This window comes from Lipotes vexillifer, unplaced genomic scaffold (genome assembly GCF_000442215.2).
Source record: "Lipotes vexillifer unplaced genomic scaffold, Lipotes_vexillifer_v1.1 scaffold431, whole genome shotgun sequence".
In the NCBI taxonomy this organism is placed as follows: Eukaryota; Metazoa; Chordata; class Mammalia; order Artiodactyla; family Lipotidae; genus Lipotes; species Lipotes vexillifer.
Window position 1 is genome coordinate 621,745 of NW_006782267.1, and position 11,947 is coordinate 633,691.

General features: G+C 45.9%; 1 protein-coding gene across 2 annotated transcripts in view; it reads right to left on the bottom strand.

Moving 5' to 3' along the window:
• The window catches only part of FRMPD4 (FERM and PDZ domain containing 4), a 556,500-nt gene that overhangs the window by 3,404 nt on the left and 541,149 nt on the right, over window positions 1-11,947 (bottom strand). For both annotated transcript variants that reach the window (XM_007455060.1, XM_007455059.1), the window contains 5 exons: window positions 10,765-10,854; window positions 9,875-10,057; window positions 7,676-7,814; window positions 1,956-3,023; window positions 280-1,569 (listed from right to left, as the gene is read on the bottom strand). In XM_007455060.1, the coding sequence (XP_007455122.1) occupies window positions 280-1,569; window positions 1,956-3,023; window positions 7,676-7,814; window positions 9,875-10,057; window positions 10,765-10,854 (2,770 nt within the window). The remainder of the gene's footprint in view (window positions 1-279; window positions 1,570-1,955; window positions 3,024-7,675; window positions 7,815-9,874; window positions 10,058-10,764; window positions 10,855-11,947) is intronic.

Consider the following 11,947-nt stretch of genomic DNA (forward strand, 5'->3'; position numbering starts at 1 on the left):
GGAAAGAATGTTGCTCCATCAAATTCTAAAAGCAAGACAGAGCAGGAAGCTAAAGGCCAAAAATGCCATTTCCACTATTGTCCAGACCTGGAAACTTCAGTTTTTATTCATTCAACACTGGGGGAACAACGATTGACACTTAACCTGGCCACAGTTCTGCAGCCTTTTTAAAAAACCCTTTTCCTTTTCCTCCAGACCTTCTATTTTTAGGTTGGTTGTAAATTTGGTTTACGTGCTCCTGGCGGGTAATGCAGAGCGCTAAATCCGTCATTGCTGTACCTGTGGTTTCCTTAATCTTGGGGAGTCGATGACATCCGTCTCTCAAAGTGCCAAACAGGGGTTCGGCATTAATGGCCGTGTGCAGGGCAGGCACTGTCATCCGCGGACACATCCCTTCTGTCTGTGGGTGTAATTCCTTAAAGGCGGCTCCGTGGCTGGGAAGCCCGGTGGCTCTCTCCTCGGAAGGAAGGTAACTCACGCCTTTCCCGGCAGCCTCAGGAATCAGGTGCTTCCCCATGGAGGGGCAGAGCGGGGACTCCACCGGAGTGGCACAAGTGCTGCTACTGCTACCCGTGCCACAGCCTGCGTCCACCGAGGAGCCTTGAGAGCTCTGCAGAGAAAAATGGCCCTCGCTCTGCAACGACGACATCCGCTTGGCCAAGTGGTAGTCACAAAGGCGGCCCACGCGCTCCTCCGCCTCGGGGAGCTTGGAAGGATGGTCACAGGTGGACGCGTCAGCATCGTCCGGGTTACCTAAGTCTTTGGCTGAAGACACACAGGTCACCTCTGTTAAGAAGTGGTCCCGCTGGCCAAGTCCTGAAACCTCAACGGCTTCTCCATCAGGAGCCCCATCATCCTTCCCTTCGGTCTCTGTGGTTCCCACAGCCAAAGCTCTGGGAAAGGTTATCCCTGTTGCTGCTTCCAACCCACTTTTTTCAGCCATAGGCCCCTCAGTGGCCACATACCATCTCTGGCTGTCCTTGCGAAAGGCAGTTCTCTCCAGGTTAAAAGTGCTCAGGTGTTGACTGTCCCTTGAAGACACACTAGCAAATTTACCTTTGGCGTCCTCCTCCACGTCTGCCGTTTTGGTCCCCTGCTGTTTTTTCCCTGGCATGCTCCCATTAAGGGATGCTTTCCCCTCCCCGTCGGCCGGCTGGCTTTTCCTTTTGCTGGTGCAGGAATATGCCATCGGCCCAATGTGCAGTTTGCCGAAATAGTCAGTGACTGACTTAGTCTCCATGGTTTCGGGCTCCATCTCCACGTGGCCCGAGTGAAGTATCTGCTTGGAAGGCACAACTTTGGGCGGGAGGTCGCTCACTGGACGGGCAGTGAGGGCGTGGGAGGCCTTCAGAGGCAAGGCCCCAGCTGGGCTTTTGGAGGTGGGGAACTCTGTCTGCTCTTCCGCAAGGGGGTGGTAGCCTTCGTGAGTGGCCAAGAACATGCGGGAGAGGTTTTCTGACTGCTTCTGGGCCGTGGCCAGTTCAGAACTCTCCGTCATTTCCGAAGAGTTAGTTTCATTGCCCGAGTCTGACGAGGACTCGGGACTATAAGCCCGCAAGATGGCTACACCTGCAGGCCGTAAAAAACAAGAGCCGGTTAATGGATGCATCACAGGCACTAGGAGACATGTAAGAAAATGGGGCTCATTATTATTAAAAAAAAAAAAAAAAAAAAAAAAAAAAAAACAACCAACTTTTTCCCTTTTCAGTAAGGACTCTGAGTTTATTGCAGAGTTGTTCCGGAAATGGGGGGGAAAAAAAACGTGCCACGTGTTTTTAAAAAAGAACAACCAAGGACACCACACACACAAAAACCCCACGATGGTAGTTTCAGCACGTTTAGGAAACGGGACATGCGTGACATGAAGGACACATGACAGGACTCCAAGGGCGGATGGCTTGCAAGGATGAAATGATATGGCTATCACTGAATAAATGTAACAATCGTGAAAGAACCTGAATTGTCACTGGTCTGCTGATCTTCTGACACGGACAGAGCTTCTAGAGTGTCCAGCGTGGAAACGACGGTGCTATCCAGGCCCTTCTCACACTTGCCCTCGGCGCTGGTGGGCACAGTGTCGATAAGGGACACGGGGATCTCGTCGTTCTGCAGGGTGCTGCCTGCCTCCTTGTCCCCCAGGAAGGGAGCGGCCTGGCCGTGACAGTCCTCCTCGTCGGAACTATCTCTGAAGCCAGGTGGAGGCGCGGCGATAGCCATGTTCAAGGAACGCAGCAGGAAGTCGTCCTCGTTGTCGTCCCCTTCGGGCGGGGGCAGGGACGTGAGGTCAATGATGTCATCGCTTGACCCAGACAGGTTGAGGATGGCCGGCTGGTTCATGTCTCCCACCACGAGGTCCTCCTCGCAGCTCACGTCATCCTCGTCCTCCGCGTCGTCGGCGTTCTCCGCGTAACAGATGTCGTGCAAGAGGGGCTCCTCTATGCCCTGGGCAGCCTCGAAGTTCTTCACGTCGCCTATGTTTGCATACACAGAATTGGCCACGAACTGGATGCCCTCTGCGTCTGGAGTGAGATCCAGGCTCTTCGTGTCATTGGCACCGCTGATGTAGAGATTCCTCTGCTTCTCCAGCAGTTCTGGACTCTGGTCCAGCAGTCTTTCATAGCCGAGAGTCGGGGGAGTGATACCATCATCCAAGGCGAGATCTCCAAAAATAAAGGACACTTTAGCTCCCCTTGGAGGCTCCTGTGCTTTCTTTAGAGCTTCTGGTCCTGAGAGAGTCAACAGGGACCGCTGAGCTAGACTTCTGTAGTCTGCCTTGCACGGAGCATCTCCCGGCTGGGTCAGCTGCTGGCTGAGTTCGTCTGAGTTACAGGTGTTGTCCATGTACAAGTGCCGGTGGTGGTCTTTTGGACACAAGGTGCCGTCTGGAATCTCAACTGCCTTCTGCTTTGCATCTATATATGTTATCTGTGCTTCTTGCTCCCCTTCGTCAATGAATGTGGTCACTTGGGGTACACAGTTCCAATCTGGGCCAAGGAGGTTATGCTTTCCTTTATTTTCAGTTCCTAAAGAGAAAGAGTCATGCAAAGACACATTACTGTGCTGTCTGGTTTCTGGGGGGCCTTGTCTCTGTTTCTTAACTTAATGGCTTGTAGCACCACTTTTGTGAACACGGTTGTTATTCAGCTTTCCAAATACGGTAGCGGTCGATTTAGGCTTCAGGTGCAAGGATTTCTTGGTTAGGAGAATTGATACTGCAGAAAATAGAATTGCTATTTGATAAAACAGAATACCATCCGAGAGTAGGGAACTACAGCTTACTTCCTTCTGATCTCTGATTCTAGCATTAAAAGGCCTCATTTACGTCTATAAATGTGAATATACAACATGCCTTTAAAAATCCTTAAAGGCGATAGTCCAATAGGCTGTTATTCCAGAAAACAGATTGCCCTTTTCTTTGTAAAGTGAGAGCTAACATTTCCCGCTTTGTATAGGGAGATGTTGGACATTTTCCTCATTGAGTTAAGAGAAGGTCAAGGATCCTCATACTTCTACCACGTATTTTAGGAAATACTGTAATGATAAGGTAGTAATAAATATATACATATAATGTATATTAATAAAAACTATAATACTACATATTGCAATGGTGGCACCAAAACTTCTCTCTTTAGCCTTCTCCTGTCCTTGTGGGTGTGCATATGTTTTACGCATAAATGCCAGTACGCGTGCCTGTAAGCACACACGCACACACAGGTAGGACGTACAAGGTGGAGCATTCGCAGGTAATGCAACCTCTCTGCTATTTCTACGCATAGTTAATACTTTGATGAATTTCCATTTTTACTTTTATGGTGAAAACTCCTGAAGATTTGTTTGTTGTTCTTCAGAACTGCAAAACTCTAATTTAAATATCATTGTTTTGTTTGATCTTCAAGGGTCTTCCAATACAGAATTCGGCTGTGGAGATTTTGCTCTGATATTTACCAAGACAGGGCAGCGAGTCATTGTGTCAATATTGCTTTGTCAATTCCAGAGGTGACATTTTGAGGAAATGCTAGGGTCACCAATTGTCCCATTTGTTTCCTCAAATTGCCCTCTGGCCCAAGTTTGAATAATACTGAAATCAGATATACAACAGATATGGGGAAAAAATCAGTTTTACTGAAGAGGTTTTGGCTCTCTCCCAAATATACAATGGACTCAATGCTGCACAATGTTCCGAGTCATTTTATTCAATACATATATTTTTATGAAGAGCAGGTAAAGATGAAATTTTGAAGACACTGAGTTACACACCAGCCATACTTACGTGCTACCTTATAACAAATACACCTGTCGGGGTTCAGCACTGTTTTATTAACAATGACATGGATTATGACTGGCTCTGTGTGAGTGAGTGAGTGAGTGAGTGAGTGAGTGAGTGGGTGAGTGGGTGTGTGTGTGTGTGTGTGTGTGTGTGTGTGTGTGTGTGTGTGAGGAGTGTCGTTCAGCAAAGTTGTGAGACAGCTCTGGGTTTAAACCAGGGCTTGGCAAATTTTCTCTGTAAAGGGAGAGCCAGATAGTAAATATTTTAGGTTTTGTGGGCCAACAGCTCAGTTGAGCAACTACTCAACTCTGCTGCTGTAACGCGAAAGGGGCCATAGATGACACATAAGCAAGTGGATGTGGTGACTTGAATGGTGACCCCCCCCCCAAAAGCTAAGAATGTGACTTTATTTGGAAAGAGTCTTTGCAGATATAATTAAGGATCTTGAGATGAGATCACCCTGAACTATCTGTGTAGGGCCCTAAATTCCAATGGAAAGTGCCCTTATAAGAGAAAAGCAGAGGGAGATTTGGGCCACACAGAGAAGGAGGGAAGACCGTGGGAAAGACAGAGGCAGAGACTAGAGTCATGCAGCCACAAGGAATGCTGATGGCCACCACAGCAACAGGAAGAGGCAAAGAAAGACTCTCCCTGGAACCTCTGGAGGGGGCATGGCCCTGCCAATGCCTCGATTTTGGACCTCTAGCCCCCCAAACTGTGAGAGAACAAGTTTCTGTTATGTTGTCCCCAAGCTTGTGATACTTTGTTACGGCTGCCCCAGGAACCTAATACAATGTACAAGTTTCAATGAAACTTTACTCACAAGAACAAGATTTGATCCATGGGCCATACTTTGCCCACCCCTGGTTTAGACCAACAAGAAATCTGAATAGGTCAGCAGGCTAAAGGCAAGTTAATAGACTTTCCTAAGGCTCAGAGATGCTTAGCTGTGTGGGTTCAGGGATTTTGAAAGTACTTGAAGGGTTAATTTTCAAGATAGTGAAGAAGAAATAGGGGCTTACTGTTCCTGCTTAGAGATCTTGATGAAGGTCTTTGACCAATTTGAGACCAGAAGGGAATACATACTCACTCTTGGCTTCCTTCCAGGAGGGTGTACTGATTTGGCTTCTGGAATGATTTTGGAAACACAGAAGGATGTCTCCTTCTAGGGATGAGCTGGCCTCAACAGACTTTGCTCTGTATAGTTTTTGAGTCTCAGGAGATCTCTGGGGAATTTCTGAGGAGAAGGGAGCCCTTTCAGCCATTAGAGGATGCTAAGTCCCGAGCTGCAGCTCTGCTTGGGTCAACCAGTTGCTTTTTTGGAGTGTGCCATCTCTCGCACTTGTCCTCCCTTAGTAAACACGCACACGCACACGCACACACGCACTCCTGCTTGCGTGTGCTATTTGGAACATGTGCCCTCACCCTCATTCTCACTGTTGAACTGAGAGAAATTACAGAAAGGTTGAAGTTCCAGTCTTTCTCCACAGTAATATAATACTTTTTGGAACTAAGTTTTTGCCTCTTGAAACTTTATTCAACATCACATTGTGAGTCACTATAAAGTGGACAGAACTGAGGCCCCTCGGTTCTGTAATCATTTGTAGAATGGTAGGTTTGGCTTTCTTCTTGCACCCATATAATCTTAACAGTCCATGGAGAAAAGGTTTGATTTTCACAAGAAACTTTAAGGTTTTAAGATTTAAGATTTTCCAGTGTGAAAGGATTGTGTTAAATTGTGGAACTGCTCTTCAGAATTTCAAGCGTCAGCGTTCAGTTGCTCAAAATCGCCTCGCTCAATGAAAACATGTGGTCGTAAAAATACTTACCACCTCCTTTTTGAACCTACTTATTTTTAATCACTTGTGTCTCTTAGAAGCAACAGACACTTCGAGGTGGGGTGGGATGAAATCTAGCCGCAAGTCCCAGCTGCCGTCCAGCACACCTTGCTCACCTCTCTTTCTCTCTGGTTTTCCTTTACCCTTTGACGGCAACTGTTTCCACTTAACCAACCGTCGCAATAAACTGCATGCCAGTCTGTCTGTGTGTGTGCCTAGCTACATATTACTACATATCCATGGAATAATTTCTGTTTTCTGCTAAGTTTAAAACTAGGGGATCTTCCTTCCCTTCTTTTTCCTTTCCCCATTTTCTCTCAGTAACAGTGACAAGAAAATTTGTTCTTAAGGGCTTCCCTGGTGGCGCAGTGGTTAGGAGTCCGCCTGCCGATGCAGGGGACACGGGTTCGTGCCCTGGTCCGGGAAGATCCCACATGCCGCGGAGCGGCTAGGCCCGTGAGCCATGGCCGCTGAGCCTGTGCGTCCGGAGCCTGTGCTCCGCAACGGGAGAGGCCACAACAGTGAGAGGCCCGCGTACCGGGGGGAAAAAAAAAAAAAAATTTGTTCTTAAGAATTTCCCTTTTTTTTTTAAAAGGAACCCTAATTATGGAGCCCCTGATTGTACTTTTTCATGGGTCAGGAGCTCTGGCTTGAATGGTAGGGCCTGTCCATCAGCCATATTTCCTGAGGGTCCACTACAGATGGAGGAAAAAGTTCAAACACTGAAGAAAAAGGTTCTAGAACATGCAAACTATTATATATAGAATGGATAAACAACAAGGTCTTACTGTATAGAACAGGGAACTATATTCTATATCCTGTGATAAACCATCATGGAAAAGATTATGAAAAAGAATGGATATCTGTGTATGACTGGATCCCTCTGCTGTACAGCAGAAATGAACACACGGTAAATCAAAAAAAAAAAAGTTCTAAAATAAATAAAAGCCATCCACCCTCAAAGGAACTATCAGTTCAACAGCTGCAGCCCTGCTTATCCTCACTTTGGAGCTATTTCTCCCTGTCAAGTCGCTGAGATGAATTATTTCATCTTTGCCACTTTGATGCTTCTGCTGAAAAGCTAAGATGGCTTCCAGGGTCCCTTCTAGAGCCTGAAGTCCAAGGGCCGGGCAATTCTCAAGTCTTCCTGTTGTAAGGCTCCCAGAATCCTGGAACCTTAACGAGGGACCAGCCCTAAAGCTGGGGGCTCACAACCCCTACTGGGCATTCCATCCTTAGTTCTCTGTGCCCTGACTCACCTCTAGAAGAATGAGGCAGTAAAAACTTAGCCGTATAGGCTGAGGCCTACACCCTTCACAATAATTAAATCACTGCTTTGGAAGCATGCACCCAACATTGCCAAGTGATGTGTAAAATATGATGGAAAAATCAACATCTTCATTAAAAAAAACTAGACCAAATCAGAAGTAATTGGAGGGTTTTGTGTTAAATTTGGACACTAGATGTTTTTATGTGTACAGTTTTAACTTTTCAAGAAATATCCTTATTATTGTTGTCTGGTGGCGTGGGGAAGGGAGGTCGGTGCCTCGTGAGTTTAGGAAGAGAATACCTGTCTCCTGGGTCCCTGCGTTTTTCTTGTTGGCCATGTTAAATATCGACCTCCTGGAATCCACAAGCAGCCTGTAGTATCCAGCCGTTAAGCAGGCCAGGTTCATGGCATCGGAAGATTCCATCAAGAGCGTGATGGGCTACACAAAAGAGAATGTTTTGGTTAAAACCATCCCTCCTTAATAACCTCCCTCAAGGGACAACGGCTACGGTTTGTGCTTATGAAATGTGAACAAACGAAGTTTTGGAGCGACTGTTTCACTGAAGAAACGCAAATGGGGGAAAGGTCAGGTATAACAGAGAGCCTGACTGAAAAACGTTCAGGTGACAACATTTTGAAAGCCTAGACATTTGGAACCTTTCCCAAGTCATAATGGATTAAAAAAAAAAAGACTGGCTTTGTTCCAAATAGTTAATATTTTTAAAAGTCATAGTTAAGGAGTCAGTTACTAGTTGTGAACCCGCCATCTGAAAAAAAATCACAGGAATATTAAGTTTGGGTTCGTGGTGAAAATTCGTGTTGAAGCAAAGCAAAAATCAAGTGGAAATTACTGCTAAGACGGAATGAAAATTGTCAAAGAGATCCAGGAAAAAGACGCTTCTAAAAGAAACTGTAAATTCAGAGGAGGGCAAAACAGACATGGGAGTTGAGAAAAGGCCCTGCCAGAACCTTCTGGAAACTATGAGGTTACCATATAACTGGACGTGGATCTTGGGCACATAGGGAAGCAATTATCCTCGTTGAGTAAGGAAGGGTGGACTTGCTGGTGTGTTCGTGTTGAAAGAGAAAGTGAGAGGGAAATAAGGGAGTAAAGAACAAGCAGACACCCGGAGAGGCACAGAAACAGCGAGATGACAGGCCTCTTGCTTTCACTGCCATGGGTAGCACCCTGGCCTTGGCTGGTGAAACCAAATTTCCACCCAAAGCCCCTATACTATTTGATGTGCTACCTTTTCCTTCCATTTCAACTGTGGTCTCCCTCCAAGCCACCCCACAATTCTTTTCAGTAGGCAGGAAACCATCCAGAGGGTCTTGTCACCCATTTCTGTTGGAAATAGATTATCCCTGTTATCAGGTCTGTGATGACTGCACCCGATATACCCTTTCTTCCGCCTGTTTTCCATGACAGGCTATTGTTCTCAGCATCCTCGGTTATGGACCGGGACAGGCACGCCAAGTCTCCTCTTGGACTTTCTTTGCCATGAAGTCAAGGGCAGCGCCCTGGATTCAGCCCACGGAACACCACGGGCCACGGCCAGCGCGCCTGAGCTGCACGCTCGCCCTTTCACGCTCATGTCTTCCTGCTGCACAGCGCACTGAGGCTTCCCTTTTGCTGTGTAGAAGCCCTTTCCCACGTTCTCCTTTACTCTCAATCCGCCCCTCCCACGCCCTGGTGGGCACGAGGCTGGGAGCGGGTTAGGGGAAAGGGGAGTTCTCAGAGCACTCGTCCTGGGTCACCCTGTTTCCTCTGTGGACTCACTGTCTCTCTTTGGATCCAGTGCCTTTTCTCTATAGAAACATCAGATACATTAACGCTGCCAAAATCCAATGACTCATCTATTACATACTGGGACAAGAAGGTGGGGACAGGGGACCTGGATTACTTCCTGTCAACTTCTGTTTGGGGAGGAAATGTCTGCCCTCTGAGGACAATCTCAGATTGTTGTTTCAAATAAAATGGCCGTGATATTATAGGAGCCAGATGTTCAGCCAGCACTAATTGCTACAGCATGAAAAGACAGATTGACTAAAATACTCAGTTTTTCCAGAAGAATAAGCACATATGGATGCAACCTAACAAAAGGGAAAGGGGGTTCTGAACAAAGGTGGGAAAAATCTCCCTGACTCTATACAAGAGCCACAGATTCTAGAAAGTAAGTAGGGAGACGTGTCCCCTACTCTCCATGTATGGTTCATGCACTCTGGAGCCAGAAGGGACTTTAGAAATGAACTCACTTGCTTTCTCACGTAGAGATGAAGAAATGGAGCCCAGAGAAAGAGAGTGACTCGTCCCCCAACCACAGAGCTGTCTAGTGAGGACTCGAGCCCTCACACCTGAGCTGGGTGGACTTTTTCTGCACCCGTTGCGCCTTCCATGCACTGCACATGTTGACATTTTGCCTGCTTTATAAATATCCGCAGCACTATCAGGAAGCAAGGCCATGTTCAAGGCCACGTGTCAGTGTCTGAAAGACTTACCTTCACGTCCAGCACATGGAGCTCCACCCTCACCAAGCTCTCCTCTTCAGTAAACATCTCAATCCTATTGACGTGGCTGAAGTCAGCTAAAAGAGCCACCAGATTGGTTTTGGTGTTTATCACATGGCTTATGCCGTAGCGGGGCCCCACCAGGAGGGTCACTTCTGAGCGCTTTTCTGCCTGCTGAGAAAGAGACAGACGTCGACAAAATATTAAAACTACTAGACCTCTGGGAATTCCCTGGAGGTCCAGTGGTTAGGACTCCACACTTTCACCGCCCGGGGCCCCGGGTTCGATCCCTGGTCGGGGAACTAAGATCCCCCAAGTCGCGTAGTGCGTCCAATAAATTAATTAAATTACATAAAAATACTAGACCTCTGAAGCACCAGGCAAAGCTGAACCTGAGAGTCTGTTTTTATAAGATTACATTTTCTTTCGAAAGTATTCCTGGGTTACATTGTACTAAATCATCCAATTAGAAGAACCAGATATACGATTGCAGCGAGGCTCTGATAAAATTATGAATAATGTAGAAAGTAAATGTTATCATAGCACATATATTCATTATCATGAGAAGCTTTTAGAAATGAGGCTTTTTTTTTTCTCTTTTTAAAATCATTCTGGCCCAGTGATTTAAAAGGAGGCCATTGTGAGAGTGCATCCTCTCGGCTCCTCACATTTCTTTTTTGAGGGCATTCTGCAGTGGCATTATCTAGCTTAACATTTCTTCTGATATTTTCACACTGGGGTGCAGTCAATTAGAAATAAGGGCTGGAAAAGATTCACAGCTGATTTGCTTTTGTCATCAGACAGCTCATTCAAGACAGCCTAGACAGTGACATTTTGCAGGCCTCTGTGGCTTCCATGAAAAAGCAAGGAAAAGAAATTACCACTAATGTCGCCTTGAACACACGGCCCCCATACAGTCGAAGGTCACTGAGGAACTTGAGATAATGGACCTTGGCTTGCAGTGCGGAGAGCTGAGGAGAGAAAAGAAACCTCAGGTGTTCACTCCATCGGGCGTGATTGTGTTCCTGCTGGACACCAGCCGAAAACAAGGGCAAACGAGAAGGATGCTTCTACCGCCAACAGATGGGGTGTGACAAGGGCTCTTCATGAGGAATGAAAGTAAACTGCTCCGTATTTGGTTTCCTGATCAAGGGCCGCAACAGGACATCTAGATTTAAATCTTTTCGTTTTGGGGGGAAAATATGGATTTGCTGGGCCAGAGCGTTCAACAAGTCAGAATGAGATGATAGAATTCTCCACTGCAATGGGTGCGTGCAGAGTTTGTGGGAGCTGTTTTGAATACACACCTGCAATCCGTAGAAAGCCTTTTAAATGGGCTCTTCCCTCTCATCTTGTTTCTTCCAGTCTTTGTAAGTTTTCAGGGAAAGTGAACTTCCTGAGCACCAATCATTGTGGAAATGTTTGAACTCACTATCTAAGTCAATTCCAAGAAATGACTCTAAGAATTCAATTCCAAGAATCCACTGATTCCATTCTAAGAATCTATTGAGTTTCATGAATGACTGACAAATGAAATTTTATCCAGGTAAAAGTGATCTTTATAAAGACTTAAAAATGCAGATTCGCATATCCTAAAAAAGCACTTGATTGAAAAAAGTCCACGTTTCAATCTAAAATATGATACAAAACTACTAGACATGAAATAGATAAACAACAAGGTCCTACTGTATAGCACAGGGAACTGTACTCAATATCTTATAATAAACCATAATGGAAAAGAATCTGAAAAAGAATATATACATACACACACACACACACACACACACACACACACACACACACACGTATAACTGAATCACTTTGCTGTACACCTGAAACACTTTAAATCGACTATACTTCAGAAAAAAATTTTTTAATTAAAAAAAAAATGAAAGAAAGAATAAAAGTCCACGTTTCATACCAAATGTGCCAGGAAAGTTTGTTACAGGTGAAATTTTCCAACGAGGTGTAGAACATCAAGTAGCAAGGACTGTAAAACTCTGTTTTCAATTGCAGATAACTTGCCAACTCATTTGTCAACCGTACCTCAATGTGCTATCCTTT